Source organism: Centrocercus urophasianus, unplaced genomic scaffold, assembly GCF_019232065.1.
Source record: "Centrocercus urophasianus isolate 14NV4802_14NV808 unplaced genomic scaffold, USGS_Curo_1.0 seq_14, whole genome shotgun sequence".
Taxonomy (NCBI): Eukaryota; Metazoa; Chordata; class Aves; order Galliformes; family Phasianidae; genus Centrocercus; species Centrocercus urophasianus.
Window position 1 is genome coordinate 43,413,235 of NW_024884586.1, and position 19,808 is coordinate 43,433,042.

At 47.0% G+C, this 19,808-nt stretch overlaps 1 protein-coding gene and 1 non-coding gene across 2 annotated transcripts in view; both read left to right on the forward strand.

Annotated features, from left to right (window-relative positions):
- The window catches only part of EIF5 (eukaryotic translation initiation factor 5), a 7,392-nt gene extending 3,032 nt beyond the window's left edge, over window positions 1–4,360 (forward strand). Inside the window, exons 4-12 of the mRNA XM_042814642.1 lie at window positions 29–110; window positions 325–497; window positions 804–915; window positions 1,614–1,756; window positions 2,255–2,413; window positions 2,575–2,736; window positions 2,992–3,156; window positions 3,378–3,512; window positions 3,965–4,360. Of these exons, the coding sequence (XP_042670576.1) occupies window positions 29–110; window positions 325–497; window positions 804–915; window positions 1,614–1,756; window positions 2,255–2,413; window positions 2,575–2,736; window positions 2,992–3,156; window positions 3,378–3,512; window positions 3,965–4,057 (1,224 nt within the window). The 3' untranslated portion in view covers window positions 4,058–4,360. The remainder of the gene's footprint in view (window positions 1–28; window positions 111–324; window positions 498–803; window positions 916–1,613; window positions 1,757–2,254; window positions 2,414–2,574; window positions 2,737–2,991; window positions 3,157–3,377; window positions 3,513–3,964) is intronic.
- On the forward strand, window positions 1,281–1,404 carry LOC122158430. The gene has a single exon (XR_006168227.1). It is a non-coding gene; the product is annotated as a small nucleolar RNA SNORA28 (small nucleolar RNA).
- Window positions 4,361–19,808: the final 15,448 nt, after the last annotated feature.

The window sequence follows — 19,808 nt, forward strand, 5'->3', positions numbered from 1 at the left end:
TTTTTTTTTTTTTTTTTTTTTTTTAAAGGTTGAGGGCAAAGGAAATGGAATAAAGACGGTTATAGTCAACATGGTTGACGTTGCAAAGGCGCTTAATCGGCCTCCAACGTGTAAGTACTCCGTGCAGTGATGCAGCATGGTTGGGAAGGTTTTCTTAATGCTTTCACTTTGATTTGAAGTTGTTAGTGCTAAGTAGTTTTTTCAAGATTTGTTAGGAAGATGGTGAAGGGGAAGTAGGAGAGAGCAGCAGTAGCATGTTTACTTGATTTTTCAGTCAACAGTGAACACTTAAAGGCACTGGTGGTTATTTTACTTTATTTACAGATCCTACCAAATTTTTTGGTTGTGAGCTGGGAGCACAGACCCAGTTTGATGTTAAGAATGACCGTTACATTGTCAATGGATCTCATGAGGCGAATAAGCTGCAAGACATGTTGGATGGATTCATTAAAAAATTTGTTCTCTGTCCTGAGTGTGAGAATCCTGAAACTGATCTGGTGAGTGCTCTCTGTCTGTATGCACAGTAACAGTACAAAAACACTGTTTAGGGTTGGTGGAAATGGTGTAGATCTTAAAAGCTGACTGGAATAACAAATTACAGAAATCTGATTTCTTGCTACTCAACCCAGGCTGTAGTTTTACAGTGGTTCAAAACTTCTTGGCTAAATTGCATGTTCAAAGTCAAGCTCTGTTAGGGCGATGAAAGCATGATTTAATCCTAGGAGATTACAAGGTAAATACTGGGTGTAGGCTATAATGTGTATCTGTTTTGTATTTTTACTGGAGTTTCTTCTTTCTTACAGCATGTCAATCCTAAGAAACAAACTATAGGTAACTCTTGCAAAGCCTGTGGCTATCGAGGCATGCTTGACACAAACCATAAACTCTGCACATTCATTCTCAAAAACCCACCTGGTAAGTGTGTGTTTGTGAGCAGGTGACTAAAAAGGAGCTTTTTTCCAATGTGGGTGCTGTTAATCAAATTAAAAAGCAAATAGCCTATTTGTGAGTAAACTGTAAAAATGCTCTGGGATACTGCCAGTGTGTGTTTGTGGGTTGGAGTGAACAGCTTTGTTCATAGTTCAAATGTGGAAAGGATGCAAGAGAACTGGCTACTCTAGTACAAGTATCTGATGCATTTTATTTGCCTAGGCAGGACACAAGTTTGTAGGATGTTAGTCAGCAGGTGCTCACTGCTGGTTAAGTCAGCATGAAGCAGAAGGATAGGAAGCAAAAGATGTATAATAAATGTGAACTGCAGTGGTCAACTTAATCTGTGCAAGCAACACTCTGTAGTAAGCATTTGGTTGCCTGCTGCAATTTAAGCTTGCTAAATTAGAAGAGTCTAACCTATTCCGGGGATCTCTGCTCTGTGAGGTCACTTGTTATATGGACTTGGACAGCCTTACTTTGTGATGAGACTTGGCTAGAGCCATGGGTTTTTCTGAACAGTGATACCCTGGATCTGTCTCTGTATGTATTCAGAACAGCAAGCATGCATAACCTGCTCTATAAAAGCACTGTGTCCATTTTACTTCAGGGTTCAGCAGCGGTGCAGTAGCGCAGGGGCTTGACAAAATAGAGGAAGCTAATACACTGAAATTTGTTTTCAGAAAGTGGTGATACTGGTGGTACAGGCAAGAAAGAAAAGGAGAAGAAAAATAGAAAAGGCAAGGACAAAGAAAATGGTTCTGTGTCCAGCAATGAGACACCTCCACCTCCACCACCAGAGGAGATTACTCCTCCACAGGTTGTGGTAAGTAGGAGTGGGGAGATGAGGATGTATGGTGTCTTGCTCTGATTTAAAACTGAAGATCACTTCCTTGCTAGTCAGCATTGCATCAAAGCTTTACTATACTTGAGAAATCTGCAACTGGAGTAGAAGTAGCCCTGCACCTCCCCTGTAGTAACTCCTCAGCATGCATGCTCCTTGCTAAGTACATGTTGCATACTGTATTCCTCAAGAGATCTGGATTGTATCTAAATGGCTGTAATATGTGGTGGTGAGGCAGTGCTTGAAAGTAACCCTGGAGCTGGCTGTAAATGCATGTTATTTAGCATAACTCCTGCATTGGCTCTCTCCGTTTCTGTAACATGCAGTTACAGGATCAGTTGTGTTTCTGTAGGGAAGAGTCAGAAATACTTGGCTACAAAATGCTCTCAGATCTGCATCTAAAGGTGGCATTCAGTATTTCAGTAAGCTTGTAATAGAACTGCATGAATTTCATGGCCTTTTTCCTCTTTACTCTTTAAGGAGGAGGAGGATGATGATGACTGGGGTGAAGACACAACAGAAGAAGCCCAGAGGCGTAGAATGGATGAAATCAGTGACCATGCAAAGAACCTCACACTTAGCGAAGACTTGGAAAGAACAGTGGAAGAGAGAGTCAACATACTGTTTGATTTTGTGAAGGTGAGTGGATGTAAGAAATGCTCATAGGAAGATGAAGAGTGAGCTGCTTTTTATTTTTTTTCTTCCTAGAAGTTTTTTCAACCCTAGAGCTGGAGCTGCTACAGGGTATAGCATTAATGTAGTTTTCAGTAGCTTTAAATCATTCTGCTTCTGTCTTGTAGAAAAAGAAGGAAGAAGGTGTCATTGATTCTTCTGACAAGGACATTGTAGCAGAAGCAGAGAGACTGGATGTCAAGGCTATGGGCCCTCTAGTTCTGACTGAAGTCCTTTTTGATGAAAAGATTCGTGAACAGATCAGGAAATACAGGCGTCACTTCCTTCGTGTAAGCTGCTGCTTGTTCTGTACCCGGGGTAACGGCTGGTCTGTTCCTGTGATAACTGCTTGAGTTGGTTCTGGACTGCTTGGTACTGTGGGAAGATGACTTGTCATTTTTAGACCAGTGCTTCCTAACTAGGGAAGACTGGGAGGGATCGTGAAGCTGTTGTAAACTGTCATCTCAGTGAGTTAAGATCAGAAGCAGCAGCTCATCCTGGAGAGAAAAAAAGCTAATTTGTCTGCTCTTCTATCCCAACTCTAGTTCTGCCACAATAACAAGAAAGCTCAGAGGTACCTTCTCCACGGCTTTGAGTGTGTGGTGGCCATGCATCAGTCTCAGCTTATTTCTAAAATACCACATATTTTGAAGGAGATGTATGATGCAGATCTTCTAGAAGAAGAGGTCATCCTTGGCTGGGCAGAAAAGGTAAAAGGAAGAATATTTTATGCTATACCTGCTTTGTACTTGATCTTACTGTTCTGGTAAAACATTGCACATGGATGTCTTCAGTTGTTCTCAGGAGAAACAGATCTCCCACAAACAGCTTGTTTGAAGGTGGCAGGGTGAAGATTGGCTCGTGGTGTTCTTGCATGACCTGATAAACTCCTTCAGTGTTCCTTTAAGCAGAATGTCCTTCTGTTTTTCAGGCCTCAAAGAAATACGTTTCAAAGGAGCTTGCCAAAGAAATCCGTGTCAAAGCAGAACCATTTATTAAATGGCTGAAGGAAGCTGAAGAAGAATCCTCCGGAAATGAAGAAGAGGATGAAGATGAAAACATAGAGGTAAGGCTTGCTTCTTCTCACTGTGTGCTCCAGTCCTGAGGCACTTGGTCTTGGAGCACTACAAAGTAGCTTACTTGATGTACTGCTGTTAATGTTGGAAACCATGAAGCCTTTCAGAAAAGCCTAGAGAAGTTAATGAAAGGAGAAATGGCTGTTTTTCTTCACAGCTTAGGCCTGAGTGAATCTGTTAGCTATATCCAGCTGATTGTGCCTGTGTAAGCTGAGGTTTCAACTTGCGTGTGTTTAGACTTCCATTGCAGTTAATGGTCTCCTGTGGGAAGCTGCTGGGCACTACATTCAGAACGTGCAGCAGCATGCTGAGCCTTATTGTTGACAGGCAAAGGGAACTGTAGAGCACGTAGATGCTGTCCACTGGTAGTAACAAAGCAGAATTGCTGCATGATGCCCACTGCCACTCAGCACTAGTAAAGGTACGTTTCGTGTCTCCACAGGTGGTATACTCTACAACTGCCAGTGTACCTAAAGTTGAAACTGTGAAGCCTGCAAACAATAAAGATGATGATATTGATATTGATGCCATTTAAAGTGATGCAGCGTAGCTTCCAGCATAATCAAACTTCTCTGCGTTTTCTGCCAGAAGTGTGACTTGTATGTGCACAAACTGAAATGGCTTAACATCCTGCTACTCTTTGTACTCTAAAATGTATCTTTTTACTGTGACTGGTCTTGTGTAACTAAGCCTAATACCAAGGAGTCAGCACATCAATGAACTGATCTAGTTTGCAAATGGCATGTTCTGTTTTGTTTTTCTAACTTGTGTTGACCACATACTTGGAGCACATTTATACAGTTACAGAAATAAAGGATTTGGTTTTGGTCAATCTTCACTCATGCCTCAGCTTTTTTTTTTTTCCAAATAAGTATTTACACGACAGGGTACAACTTCCCTGGTGGAATGAACATTGCAATGTGGGTGGGTGTGATAATGAATTACTTTGGACCAAAGACATGCTAAGGTTGAGACAGTGTTTTGTCTTAAATTTAGCACAAGCTGTCTATGAGCTTTTCAGTAACTCCAATAAATCCATAGGTGGGTGCTTTGAGCACTGCCCTGCTGGTGGTGTGGGGTTACAAGTCCTGAGAAATCAGTAGTGTGAGCAGGGAGCTGGCTTACAGCAAGGGCAAGATTTTGTTTGCTGTTTAAGAGCTGCAGGTTCGACTCCCCGCAGTAGTTGGGTGTAGAGGTGTGAAGTGAGCACTGCATTGCAGGTGACCTTGGATTCAAGTTGCCAGCACTGGTGTGTTACTGCAGGAAAGGGAGGTGTGCAGTAATACGGGAGCGTGACTCCTGAGTGGGAGGTTAGTGCTGGCATTTTTCCTGTGTTTCAGAAATAATTGTCAGTTGTTAGACCTGTTGGGAATGTGGAAGGTGAGTTACTAATCCCTGTGTGACCTTTCCAGAAGATATTTCTCTTTCCTGGTGCAGGCACACACCTCTGTTGTGTGACAGTTGTGAGCGCATCATTACCAGCATTTTTGCCTGCCACTTTGTAGTCAGGTGTGGAAAGCAAAGATCAAATACAGCTGTACATATTAGAGGGTAGCTGTTGCAGAGCTAATGATTTTTGCCTGCTACTATGGCAGCAAATTATATGGGCATTTTTTGGTTTATGTAGATAGCAATTAGAAGACTGGAATCTATTACTTCTATAAAGCAAAAGGCTGGGCTGCAGGGGTGGTGACGGAAGCTTAAAAGGAAAGAGTTAATAATGCTGTCTAGTTTCCAATGGAGTTTCAGTCTATATCTTCATCCTAGCTTGAATCAGCAGGCTTTGCCTTTCTAAGCAGTTTCAGTTTAGGGAGGGAAGGGGAAAGTCTCGCATGTTCCCAAGATTACATTTCATGTGCAATGCTGAGTTCCATGCAGGATGGGCAGTTCCAACGGAATGAATGGAGCTTGACTCCCAGTGAGCGTAGGTCAGGGGCATTTACCAAAGTAATGGCTTGATCTGTACTGACAGTTTGCAGATACAGCCTTGCAGAGCCACATTGCTTCTGTCCTGAGTGTGACCACGAGAGTTTAAAGCAGGGGTTACACAGCGGTGGCTGCTGCCACCTGCCATATGGTGAAGTTCCTGTCAGGGTGCAGCTGTTTTTGCTTCAAAACAGATTTGATCGTAATTGTAGGCAGCCACTAAAGGAGATTTCTCTCTTTCCACTCCAGCCCCAGTGAGCTGCAAGGCAGACCTGTTCCTTCCAGAAGGGAATTTAGGAAATAAACTCTCTGAAAGCAGCTTTCCCTTGGATTAGTGAACTGATGAAATCATAACGAAGCTGTATGATGGTAGACTTGCTGTAAATGTATGGTGGGAGAAAACAGTGAGTGAAAGCGTTCGTTGAGTAGCACGTAGGTGGATCAGACTAAGTGTGTTATAAAGCTGCACCCTAATAGACACATCCTAAGAACAGTGAGGCCAGAGTGTGAAATTCCTGGCACTGCGCTACACTTCCAGCCCTATCTTTGTTATGCATTGATGTTCTCATCTCAGATAATCAGGGATTCCACCAGTTAATGAGAATGGGTTTGTTTTGTTAGCATTTCTTTAGAGAAGAAATCTGTCTAAGGAGTTTCCCCAGTCTTTGAATTATTGCTGCTATCTGATTAAAAGGAACCAGTAGAAATTCAAAACGGCGGCTGGGTATTTAGATGCAATCTGCTTGGAGCTTCAAAGGAATTCCTGGCACCTGAAAAGGAAAAAATGAGTGCTGGGTGATTTCCCTGACTCCTGTACCATACAGCCTAAAAACCTCAGTGTGAATGCACTGATTTGGCAGGTGGAAAGTCTAGCATCAGATCCATGACCTCAGCTGTATAAATCTTCATCTTCCTCCCAGAGCTGCAATCCAGAGCTCTCCTGCAGCTCAGCTGCCCCTGTCAGTGCCCAGCGCAATGGGAGCAGCTCTGCTGATGGGCTGCTCGGGGCAGCAGCAAGCAGCACAGCAGTACTGCAGGTGGAAAAAGGTCAGAAGCTTGAACCGGGGTTCGAAATCCTGATGGTTGTTGTGTGTATGAGAAGTAAAATTGTCTGCCTTTATTGCCTAGAGCCTAATGCTTTTCACTGGAGGTGAGTGCTTTACTCAGATGGATGTGATAGACATGTATTATGTCAAAGGATGCTCTTTGCCCCCAAGAGCATATAGCTCAGGCTTGTAGAGAGACAATGGCTAAAGATAAGGCAAATGTGGTCCAAAGCAGTTGTGGTAGGCATGGGAAAGTGCTCAACTCTTCTTAGTTCCCATTGCAGTGGCTGTTCTGGTCAGTACAAGCCCAGCGCATGGCTTCCAGAGAGGGCATCTTTGCAAACGGTGGTTCGCTCTGCAGGGCCACTTATAGGAGGCATCACACAACCAGTCGTCTGCATGTGCTCTGTGGCAGTTCTGTCTCACATTGTTCTCCACACCCCAGTTCCCACCATTCATGGCACTCTCTACAGACAGGCCTGCAGGCAAGGGTACTTTTGTGCTGTCTTCATAGTGAAAACTGAAGTGTTCAAGTGTATGCATGTATGTCTTCATCTTATTTTTATGCACAAGGCTATCGTTCCTCCCTGCTGAGAACTTTCTTCTTATTTGGGCTGCAGTGCTCACTAGGAGATCCCAATCTTCACCCATGTCTCCAGCTCAGCTGATTTTTTGCTGTGCTGAAATGCCATAAAGTTAAACAAGCTGATTTGGATCTGATGAAATTGTGCTTAGCACGTGGGAGCGCTCCAGTCGTGCAAGTTCTGCACCTTGATGTCTGAAAGAAGAGGTACTGGAGAACAGCAGTAACAAAGCTGTCCTTTCACTCGATGGCTGCTGTGCAGCAATAAAGATCACAGCAATTCTGCATTCCCAGAGGACGGAAGTGTCAGGGACGGAGGGACCAGAAGCTGCTGACCCACCAATTGGTCTTGCAAACCATGGCACTGTTTTCTTCTCAAACTAATTACTCGGAAAGAGCCTCGGAGGGCTGCTGCTGAGAGTTGACTCCTTGGCATTCAGTAACACCACTGAACCATGAAGATGTGGAACAGAGAACCCAGAGGGAAAGACAATAAAAAGCTGCTTAAAACATTGCTCTTTAAAGCCTTCTCTGTGAAACACTGTTTGCACGCTTAACTTTCAGCTTCGGTTTTATAAATGTGTTGGAGCCACTGGGATTGATTACTCACGTGCCTGGTGGGCTGATGATGTTGTCACCCTGCTGAAGACAATCATCTTGCTCCTCGGGCTGTGCACGTCTGTAGCGGAGCAGCACGGGGTGAAGGCTGGCAGCCCGGGCAGCAGGCATGGCTGGGACCAGCCAGGTGCATGGCAGGGGCAGGCAGGGCCTCTCGCCCTGCTCCTCCCGCACTGCTCAGCTCCAAGGTCACTCGGCTGCGCCGTGTTGGAGCTGCCCTTGAACACCAGCAGCCCAGCACCTGTGAGGCGGGGGAAAGGCTGCAGAGGCTGCTCCTGCTCTCCGGGCCTGTTGTTTTCCAAGGTTGCAGGTGGAGAGTGGAGTTTACTGGATTTCTAATCTTATGGCTGTGTCGTTAGAGGTATGTTATGCACAGCATTTTCTTGTTAAGAGAGGAACAAATGAAGCAAAGAGGAGCTTTGGTTTGAGTCTGGGGTCCTGGGGACATCAGTGGTACATTGCAAATAAGGGAAGCAGCAGCACTGGGAGCTTTGTGTGGGTGTTTGCATCACTCCCTCCAAAGTTCTGCTTGATCCTGACTGATTTTTATATTGATCTGCTACTAATAAACCCAGCTAGCAACACTGACGTCAATGGAGTTAGCCTGGATTTGTATCTGTGTCATTAAGGAAGTCATCTGGCACCTTCAAAAGAAATGTGAGGAAACAAGTATATTATCCATTCCTGCACTGATGGGGAACTGCTAATTTAAGAATTGCACTTACAGTCAAAGTTACAGGTATCTAAGAGGTCAGCAGCATAGTTCACATAGAAAAATATTACATAAAAACACAGAGGCTTTTTCACTTGATTTCTGCTGCTGGGAAAGCTGGACTGAAGGCCTTCTGTCTCCTGCCCAGCCTGTGTCCATATGTGGCACCGTGAGCCAGGTGGGCATGGTGGGCATGGATGGAGGTGCCATGACAGGGTGGCTATGGATGGTGGGCAAGCACACGTAGGGGTGAAATGGATAGCCAGAGCACAGCTGTGATCGCAGGAAAATGCCTCAACCAGATCCCTCTGGGTTCAGACTGAGGCCAGGCATTCATCCACCTGAGCTGCTGACCAGAGTTCAACACTTCCAGAGGAGCCACGTCCCTCTTAGTGGCACAGACAACCAGAATTGAAACCTCCATACAGTGTAAGCAGGCTGCATCATGCTTAACAGAGGTCACAACATCTTCATATGGCAGAGAATGAAGTAGTTTAAGGCTTTTATGGAGCAGCAGGGCTTATGACTTGCTGAAGAAATGAAAGAAAAACCATCCTTTTTATGTAGTAATGTAAGCAGAACTAATCTCATGTGCTTCAGAGAGAAGCAGTGGTATCGTTAATGCCAGAAAACCCGTTCTGCAGGAAAAACCGCAGATGCGTGCCGAGCCGGATGGGGAAGGTGCGGCCGCGCTCATGACACAACCTGCAGCGCGCAGGCTGGCCGGGGGCAATGAGGGACGGCAGCCGCCTTCCCCTCTCCTCCCCCTTCCTCAGCGGCGTACATCCGCCCTCACGCTCGGATCAAGGAGGCCAGCTGCTCCTTGGGGCCGTCGCCCAGCGGGGCTGCATCCTCGCGCTCCCGCCTCACGCCCAGACCCTCCCCACGGGAACCGACGCGCAGCCACCTGACCGTGGGTTGGGGCTCACGGCGCTGCGCGGCTCCGCGGTCCCGGCGCAGCCGCCAGGGGGCGCCTGTGAACCAGAGCCGCCCGTGTGGCTGCGGCAGGGAGTAAAATAAAATAAAAATAAAATGAAGATAAAATAAAATAATGGTTCCCTCTCCAATATTCAGCTCCTCCTGCAGCACCCAGAGTCTATGAATCGGAAGGCATTATCCTCTGGGAGGTGTAAATGAGTTGCTCGCTGAGCAGCAGCTTGTGCTGTGCCATGCAGGAATGGATGACCTTAAAGTCCTGCACCCTGTAACGCATGTGGGCATGGCACAGCCTGCCCGGTGTAGCGCACATGGCCCCGAGCTGCTGGAGTTCTGGGAGCGTTTGGACAGTGCTCTCAGACAGCGGGTTTGGATTTGAGTGGAGCTGTGTGGAGCCAGGGGTTGGACTCGATTTCCCCTTCTCTGCTCTTGTGAGGCCCCATCTGCAATGCTGTGTCCAGGTCTTGAGCCCCCAGTACAAGACAGAGAGCTGTTGGAGAGGGTCCAGAGGAGAGCCACAAAGATGATCAGGGGACTGGAGCACCTCCCCTATGAGGACAGGCTGAGGGAGCTGGGCTTGTTCAGCCTGGAGAAAAGAAGGCTGCAGGGTGACCTCATTGCAGCCTTTCAATACCTAAAGGGAGCCTACAGAGGGGAGGGGAATCAACTCTTTGAAAGGGTTGATAACTGCAGGGCAAGGGGAAATGGATCTAAGTTGAGGGAGGGCAGATTTAGGTTGGATGTCAGGGGGAAATTCTTTACGGAGAGAGTGGTGAGGTGCTGGAACAGCTGCCCAGAGGCTGTGGATGCCCCATCCATCCCTGGCGGTGTTCAAAGCCAAGTTGGATGGGGCCCTGGGCAGCCTGGCCTGGTATTAAATGGGGAGGTTGGTGGCCCTGCATGTGGCAGGGGTTGGAGCTTCATGATCCTTGAGGTCCCTTCCAACCCTGGCCATTCTGTGATTCTGTGATTCAGCTCCCTTAGGAGCAGAGGCTGATCCCTGCAGCCCGCACCGGGCACTGTGAGGGCAGGCAGGCCCAGCAGGGAAGCAGCATCCTGCAAAACAGGCAAAGCCTTCAGGTGGCAGCGGGTGGAGTTTTTGTGAGGCTCTGGGAAATGGGAGGATAATCCTTCTTCATGATAGATGGAGACGGCAGGGTTGTTTGGGTTGTGTTTGGTTTGGTATCTTTATTTAAAAGCTTTTCTTTTTTTTTTTTTAAATTCACATCCTTCTAAGCTCTCTGCAAACAAGCATGGCCTGCATTTCCAGGGAGGGCTCCTGGGTTGTCAGAGCACTGAATTTATGGCCCTGCCGGTGTCAGAGAAGCAAAACCTGATAGTCTAACTCCAATTCAGTGATTTCAACGTATTTCGGCATGGCATGATAGTGGTGGGGCTGCTGTGTGGGCACGGCTGACTCGCCCTCATCTCCCACCCTGGCATCTGCAGGAGCTGGGTGCTCCCTGCACGTGGCACTCCTCAGGGCTGCCATCATGGCAACTTGACAAAGCCCCTGCTCCTCTGCCTCTTGCTAGCCAAGAAACTCAAATATCAAGGAAAAAATCCCTCAAGAGGAGACCAGCTGGATGCCAGAACCGAGGGATGGGTCTCTAGATTCTTATTTTCCTATTTGCCTCTGAAATATTAGACCCACGTGGGGACATCAAACCCCTTTGTCTCAGCTCTCTCTGCTACGTGGGCTTTCTCCTCCCTCTGCCGCTGATGGAGACAGCGTGGTTCCCTCTGCCCACTCTGCCCCACCTCCCCGGCTTTGATCACAGCAGCTGTGGAAGCCAGACTTTGAAAACACAGTGATTTCAGAGACGTGTTGATTAGGAAATGAAATTCTGAGAAGCAAATGACAACCCAGCCGTACTGCCAGGGTCTGTGAGACTGGAGCTCCCGCCAGGCAATGTATTTTCATGTTTTTTGACACATCCAGGGTGTTGTATTATTAATAAAAAATGCAGGCAGAACTTCTTAAGAGAAAATGACTTCCAAAGAAATAGCTTTTTTTTTTAACTCCCTGTGTATCTGCAGTCTTCCTCGAAGGCAGCTCAGACCTTCCTCTTTTCTGCAGAAAAAAATGAAGCATACAAACAGAAGTGAAGCATAAGCTAACCCTGGGGTGGGGAGCATCTCCTGGGCTAGGAGAAGGAGAAGGACTGGTGACTTCTCTTCCCCAGCAGGTTGTCTCCAATGTCATAAGCAAATGGATTTAATGGAGGATGGAGGTTGGGCTGAGGACCTTCATGGTTAACCCCAGAGAAAAATAACCCCAGCAATGGTATGAGGACAGGATCATGCCTAATGTATCCAGCCAAGGTGGGGAAAGGACTATCTAATGTGGCTACCTCTATAGCAGCATAATGCCACACAGTGACTCCAGTCTGTCTTTCTTATTAAAAAAAAAAACCCTAATCTAGCCCTGAAAAACATCCTTTTGTTTCCCTTCTCATCAGTATTGATAGCATCTTGCATTTCTGAGGGCTTCTGGCACTGTTTGGAGTTTATCAACCCAAGGGAGGGATGTTCTGCGGCTGATTCTTCTCAGTTTTGTTCTTGTGAATGCAGGGATTGCCCTCAGCAGGGGGTGAGCTTGGGCAACTTTGCACTCCAAACCTTGGACAAGCAAGAGGGGGAACTCTCACTGCCTCACTGTCCACTGCCATAGCACCCTGGGACCAAGCATGGAGCAGGAACCTGTGAGCAGGAGGCTCGCATTTCTGGGAATTGTCACTCCTTTCACTCCTTGATCCCTTGGCATCTGCCTGAAGGCAGCCATAGAGTATCTCCAGTCCTCTGCCTGCAGCTACAGGTGCTCTGTTCCTTTGGCAGCAAGAGCCTGGATAGACAACAGCCTTCAATCCCCATCAGAAAAGAAAGAGTGAAGCTATTTCTCTCTCAATCAGTTGCTTCCCTGCTCTTGGTACTGCTTAAAATCACTCCAAAACTTAAAGCCAGGAATCGGCCCTTATGTCTGTAGCTCATTCTGCACAAGACACTCTGCTGGGAAGAGAGTTTTCATGGAAAGCAACAGAAATCCCCGTTTGCACTCCAAAGAGCCCACACTCCTGCAGGTGCTTCTGCAATATGAGAAGTCAGCCTCATACTACAAAAAATCCGAAGTGGTAGCGGATGGCAGCAATCAGGAGCTTCTGTAAGGACAAACTGCAAGCCATGTTCCCAAGGAACAGCTTGGGAGCAGCAGCAAGGGAAGAGGCTGCATTCATCTATCACAGCATCCTGGGTTGACTGGAGGGCTCGAAGCTCAGTTTTCTATGGGGGGGCTGAACTCCTGCCCGTAGCAGATGCTCTTACCCATGCACAACTGGAGCTGCCCGGGGACTTCAACCTGCACCAGCCCAGGTATTATGGAGTTCTCCAGTTTTCCTTCCCTGTTCCCATTGCTGCCACCCAATTCACCATCCAGCAAAGAGGCAAAGGCATGTGCAGGTTTCAGTATGTGTGTCATTTTTAATGCATTTATTTTTAGCTTGTTTTTGTGGCCGGTAGAGGATTCCACAGGAAATCCTGCAGCCAGGGGATCATGAAAAGCTCAGGTTCCCGATTGCGTTACATACGTTAACAGAGATGTGAGCTATAGGTTTTTTTATAAAAGGCAGCTATAAATACTTCCTCCAGCTGCACCCATATCCCCTCGTCCTTCTTCTCTTCACAACACCTGTTGACACTCGTGTACCAAATAAAGATTCACTGCTCAGTGGGGAGGAGACACCGTGGCTCCAGCCCTGCAGTAAGGCAAGCTGCATGGCAGCAGCACCTGGACTATGAGAAGAGGGGCTTCTCTTGGTCTCCTATCAGTTCTGCAGGGAAGGTGCTGCTTAGGGTGCATGCCTGGAGGAAGCATCACTGGGAACCTGCCCTGTGGGTTTCAACCTCCATTCTAAAATCCTGCACCCGTGATACAGCTGAGCAGGCTGTGAGGACAACATGAACATGCTCCAGTCAGGGCACGGTGGGAGCTCTGCACTGCTCTGGCCCTGGCTTTGTTCCAAAGGGCTGCTGGGTGGGAGCTGAGCTGAACTGGAGCCATTCAGCATTTTGCCTTTCACAAATCAGTATTCACTGGTGAAAACGCACCCAGTGACTGCATCATGAGACAGAGAGCCTGGTGCAGGAGGGTTATTACAAAGATGTGTTCAGTCTGAAGTTAAAGCCACTGGCAGTTTAGCCCATTGCTTGGAATGACCCTCACCTGTGTTCTGTGGAGCTCTGGGGCAGAGACAGGTTGGAAGCAGAGACATTGGCTCAGAGGTTCATTTATTGTCAGTGAAGGTCTCAGGTTTGGACCTGGCATTGCAATGAAGTCTCTGTCCCAGAGCAGCTGTGGTTACACACCACAGGGCCTCCAGCCGTGTGTGGCCTCCTGCACCAGAGGGGTCATACTTAAGGGGGCAAAGGAAGAGCACCCTTTGCTATCTTCCGTCTGCTTCTCCCCGCCCCTGTCAGGACTCCTGGCAGCCCTTTCAGCTGCAGCATGCTTCAAAAACGTATGCAGGGTTATGTAAGACACGCACCCTGGGTGACTCACACGCCGTGCTGCGGCACGCAGCTCCCACATCCCTGGTGCAGGCACCCCGGAGAGGCACACAGCCGTGGGACAGGCAGCCCGCGGGGCTGCACACAGCCACCTCAATGACCCACAAGGATCATCGAGTCCAACTCCTGGCTCCGCACAGGCCGACCCAAAATCCAAACCCTATGTTTGAAAGCATTGTTCAAATGCTCCTTGTGACTCCAGGGACAGATCATCAGTTGGGACAAGTTAGAATAGCTGCACCGAAGGCAGTGAAGATGAGCAGATATTTTCCTGGTGTCTTGCCAGCTCTTGGTTCCTCTCCAGCGCTCCACACCTACCCCAGCCTACCTCCTGGTGCAAAAATGCTCGGTTTGAGTCAGAGGATCCACAGCCTGGCTTATTAGCAGAAAGGAAACACAAAGTTAATGAAACTCTTCTTGTTTGTGCCTGCCAAGGATCCAGCTCCCAGCTTTCAGTTGCTCTGCAGTGGAGGGATTACATATTGGGGCTGACTCTCAGCTTTGGACTCCACTTTTAGACTGGTGTAAAGTCACAGTAACAGAGGCATCAGACTCATTATTTATGATACAGTTATAAATTACACACTTTTGCCCCCTCAGTCCGTAGCTAGAAATCACCACTTCCCACACGCAGCATATGCAGCATTTTATTTTTAAAAAATGATTTCCATCTTTCTAAGGAGAAAAGACAGAGCACCAAAAGATGAATTAATATGACCTGCTAATAAGTTACAAAATCTTACAAGCCCACAAGACCATTCAGTCTCCTAAGGAAAGCTGAATTGCAGGGCCAGAAAGCTGCCAGGTAGAAAGCAGCAGAAGTGCCCACTCTAACACACAGCTCCATCTGCCAGCTGGGAGCCCAGTGCAGCCAACACTGGGACATGGTGAGGAGGATCCAGCCAGCTGTTTGCTGGGATGAACGAGGCAGAATGACCCACACATGGCGTTCTAGCAGCTATGCTGGCGTAGCCCTGATGAATGGATCCACGTGAGCATTACCTGACTGCCAGCTGCCTCATGGAGTGGGCTGGATCGAGAATGGGAAGGTGGCAGAAGGAGCCACGAGAGGAGAGGAGGGACACAGAGGCATGGGACTGAAGGTGGATATCTTCTCCACAATCAGAAGTGTCCCCCACAGTAGTTGGGGTGAAAAAAAAAATACTCCCATCTGCACTTCTCCTCTGGCATCAGCTGAAGTCCGTTGGTCCCATATCTTGTGTTGGTTGAGACGATGAGGATGCCAACCTTCTGCTGTGACAATCCCCATGCTGGCTCCCATCATGCTTCTGTGTGATGGCCTCAGTGCTCCAGCTGTGCCCCAGTCCCATCATAGAATCATAGAATCATAGAACAGCCTGGGTTGAAAAGGACCACAATGGTCATCTAGCTTCAACCCCCTGCTATGCGCAGCTACCAGACCAGGCTGCCCAAAGCCACATCCAGCCTGGCCTTGAATGCCTCCAGGGATGGAGCATCCACAACCTCCTTGGGCAAATCCCTAATGCTGTTTGTTTCCCTGTAGCCCAGCAGTGCCCATGCATGCAAGTGGCCTCGAGAAGACTGAGGTTACTAAGCCAGCCACTCTGAAGTTAGGAAATGCGGGAGGAAGGCTATCTCTGCATGTTTCTCATTTCATTATTTCCCCAAGGCTCCCTATCCTCGCTCCTCACTGAGCACAAAATGGATGGCGCCCACCTGCAGAACAACTGCTAAGCAAAAATCTGTCTTGAAGAGAGACCTGAAGTAGCCCTCTGTGAGCCCTAAAGCAGTTTAACTGCTGAGCTTAGGGTAAATTAGCCCACTCCATTGTGCTAATGCGTGCATATTGCTCCTGGTAGAGACACCGGCTTCAGCTCAGCACCACCAGCGCATCCCTGTGAACAGTGCTGGGATTTTCCGTTCTCCTTTCTCCAAGCTGCCCAACATGCCAGCTCTGCCCTGCAGTTACAGCTGGTCACACAAACTTCCCTCGGGCTTCAGTGTCACAGGGCTTCATGGCTGCTGTCGGATTGAGCCCAGCTATGATGGCATGAAGTGACATAGCTGGAGAACAGAAATAAGGCAAGATTTGGGTCCAAAAGAGTCCCTGTGCCCAGGAACAAGTCCCCTGCACCTTCACTCCTCTCAGCCTTGTCAGCTCCAGTAGCTAAACAAAGGGGATTTCTCTGCAAAGGCAATGGGATCTGTAATTAAAGCCTGGATCCTAATGCACAAGCACAGAAGCCACATGCTGGCTGATTTACTTTGTAGCTTTGAGAGCTTTAATGTAGGAGGGTTGTTGGGTTTTTCTTTTTCTTCTTTCTTTTTCTTTTTTTGCATGCACGAGCAACATAAATAGAGCTTCATCTTTTATGCATTTTCTTGTGCCTTCCAGACCCAGAGCTCCTCTCTATCGTTTGACATCGCTCCTTGTTTTGATAGATGCACTTACTGGAAGAAGATGTAAGGGTATTTTCATTGCAGTACATCATATTCACATGTATAAAATATTAAAAGCAATGGAGCTGAGCCCAAAATCAGTGCAGTACTTTACAAAATAGTATTAGACTTTTCCTTAGGTATTAGAGAAGGTGATAAATCCCCCTCTGTTATACAGTACAGCCCACATGTGCTCCTAAGGGGTATGAGTGTGATACTTGCAGGTAGCAGGAGGGTCTGTAGCTAAGACAGCAAGAAGGTTGTGTATGCACGCAGAGGAGTATAAATATATTTATGCGTGTGTTCTTACGTAGCATTTTTCAGCAGTGCTGCTCTCTGCAGAGCGTGCATTTCCAAAGCCCTGTATGGGGGTCTGTATTGCATCTTCACAGGAGACATGGAGCATGGAGGACACAGAGCCACTGGCAATTACAGGATGTGGCAGCATATGGCACACATGCAGCCAGTGTATGGCAACAACATGTTTTCACTGCCTTGAAACAAATGCTTTAGAAGTTGATTTTAATATCTCTGGTTCTCTTTTGAAAAGCTGGCAGCCCAGGCCCTTGAATGTCCTCCAAAGGTCTGCTCTCCACAGACTGCAGTCGGACTTAGGCCCAGGTGAGCTCAGGCTTGGTCTCAGATGGTTGCAGCTGATGCCTTGGTCCTTCAGCATCATCCCCTGGGGACCAGAGCTCTGGCAGGTTAGATGAAGGATGCTGAAGGCAGTCAACATTAGAAAATAAGAACTCAGAGTTAAACCATCGAGGGTCACACCCTGCGTAGGTCCTATTGGTTTGTTCCGCCTTATGAGAGGAATGAAGTTATTCAAAAGGAAAATTCTTCAGGGTCAGTGTTCGGGTGTTTTTCCATCAGCTACTTCCCCATTCCTCAGACCCCTGTGTTTTTCCTGTCTGTCACATCTTCCCTTCTGTCCCGAATGTTTCTTCCTTCCCTGCTGTCCCCAGCCACCCCTGGCCCCACTGCAGCTGTCCCACAAGCACCACGCACTGCAGAGGCTCGCTATTCCTAGCGCTGCCTTGGAGAGGCGGAAACCACTCCAGCAGCCATTGTAGATGAACAAAAGTGCTTCCAACAGAACTGTTTGAAAATAGGAACAAACATTTGCTGAATTTCCAAAAATTTGCAATGTCCCTTTCATTCTGCTGACTTCCAGAGAGAGGAATCTCTCCTTCATTCAAAAACTCTTACAAAAGGTTGATATTCCAACTACTGGTTGCTCTTCTTCATGGGTATTTGATTCTTTCTTCTTTTTTTCCCCACATTGTTACTGAAAAAGAGCAAAATAAACAAACAAAAATATGGAAGGTTTCTAAAGCATTAAAGGTCATACCAGCAAATTTCTCAAAGCAACATCACTTTGCTTTTCAAAACCACCTTGACAAATCTAAAACGATTGTGAATGTTTTTAGAAGCAGTTAAAAGATCATCTCCTCAGAGATCAGGTGGCTCAAGCTGAAGCAGGCACGCAGTAAGACCAGAGTGAACAGAAAATAGGAAAACTTGTTTATAGGCACAAGATGTTAGTGGGAGAAACAGTAAGGGTGTTAATGGCCATATTAATGCCATGAGCAGCAGCTCCTATAAATGGGTAAGGGAATGTTATGGTTGGCAATCCTGGTCAATGAGAGGAAGTATTTATGGGCTCAGAGGGATCCTATGCTTGCAAGGGTAAGTCCTGCTAGCAAGACTTACTGCTGTGCTGCAGAGAGGGGAGGGAGGAAGTGGGTGGGGGTAGGTGGAAGATCTCTCCAGGGGGAGAGGTGTATTTACGGCTGCTGACCGGGGAGGGTGGTCAGCTGTGTCCCAGGAGAAGTAGAAGGCTAAAACAAGGGAGGGTGAGAGTGGAGCGAAGAAAAGCAATGAATGGTAATTAAGGTAATATGTTTGTAATCACGCTTGCCCATAAATCATGCGAAGTCAAATAACGTGTAAAAAGAAAATTGATATATAAGATATACAGAAAACTCTGCAGTTCTATGCCAGAGGTAGATTTTTTCTACAGAGAATACCTGCAGCACACACAGACCTCACTGCCAGAAGACATGATTCATGGATTAGGTTTATATAGCACCGAGCACTTCAAGCAAGGCATGCAGAGCCATGTGATTCATGCAGACCACAGAGCTCATCCTGAAATGCTCACTGCCACCAGTGAAGGAGTGCTGTGCTGTGACTGGCACTACATCCCAGGCATACACAGAGCTGCAGCCTGCACTATTTGGGGCCGAGGATGTCCCACTGCTCCAAACCTGAGGCTGGGAGCACCAGCACCATGCCCTGCTCAGGTGTGCTCACTGCAGCACAGCAGGGGGGGATCCAGCCCTCCCCAGTGCCTTCCAACACCCCTACAGATTAATACACTTGTGAGAGGATACAAGGCTTGTTTGATGCTTGATGTTGTTTTTTTTGTGCTTGTTTGAGGGACAGTCCTAATTTTCAATTGCTTCTTTTCGTTTCAATAACAGTAAAACACTCCTAATTCATTTTGCTCTTTTCTTCTATGCATCTTGAAAAAAGTGCCGTGCTTGGATGATAAAACATTCTCTCTCTCTCTAAAAGTGTTTTTATGTTCTTGTGTGATGTGAATTCTAATCAGTATTGTGGCAGCAGCATTAATTTGATATTTTTCCAATTCAATTTGAAGCTGTTGACCTCCTATCAGACATCCTCAAATCAGCAGCTCATTTTTTCCTATGAAACAAGCCCAAGTACGTTTTGTATTTGTCATCTCCTCGATGTTCTGAAACTAAAAAAAAAAAAAAGGTGATGATGTTACCACATATCTACTGTAACAGTGGGGATGTTTCTTCATTTCCTGGGTTGCTGTCAGCATTTGAGGAGAATGAGAAGCGAAAGGTGGTTTAGTACTGGAAGAACAAGAGTGCTGTGAAGCCCCATGCTGGGGACAGTGCACCAAACCTGTCCGTCCTGTGCAGCCTGTACCTGGTCTGCCATAAATCCTTTTCTTTACATCATGCACACAATTTTAGAAGACCCTTTGTGGTTATAGCTCTATACTGTAATATAGAAATTCACAGATGAACAGGAAAAGTAAATCTTCCCGTGCATTTGCAAAGGTTGTTTGTGACTGTAACATCAATTCTTTGCTCAAAACCCCTAGCTTCAGTAGAATCTAACCTGTGCTTGGCTTTGTCAGGTAATTATCAAGGACGTGTTCCCTCACGCATCGAGGCAAGGCAGAAGATGTGTGCAGGCACTGGTGACTTTCTGGGTTCTGGGGAAGCTCCAAAGGAAAGCAAATGTGGAAGTTTATGAAAAAGGGGGAAAGAAAGATATGACTATTTACAGGCTTGTCCCAGCAGCATAATGAAATGACTCATATGGATCTCGATTAACAAAGAATTAAGGGAGGGAAATGTAATTAATGCCAATCAACTGGATTTGATGGGAAGAGACCCTTTCTAGCAGACTTGTTATCATTTAGAGGAGCGTGCAA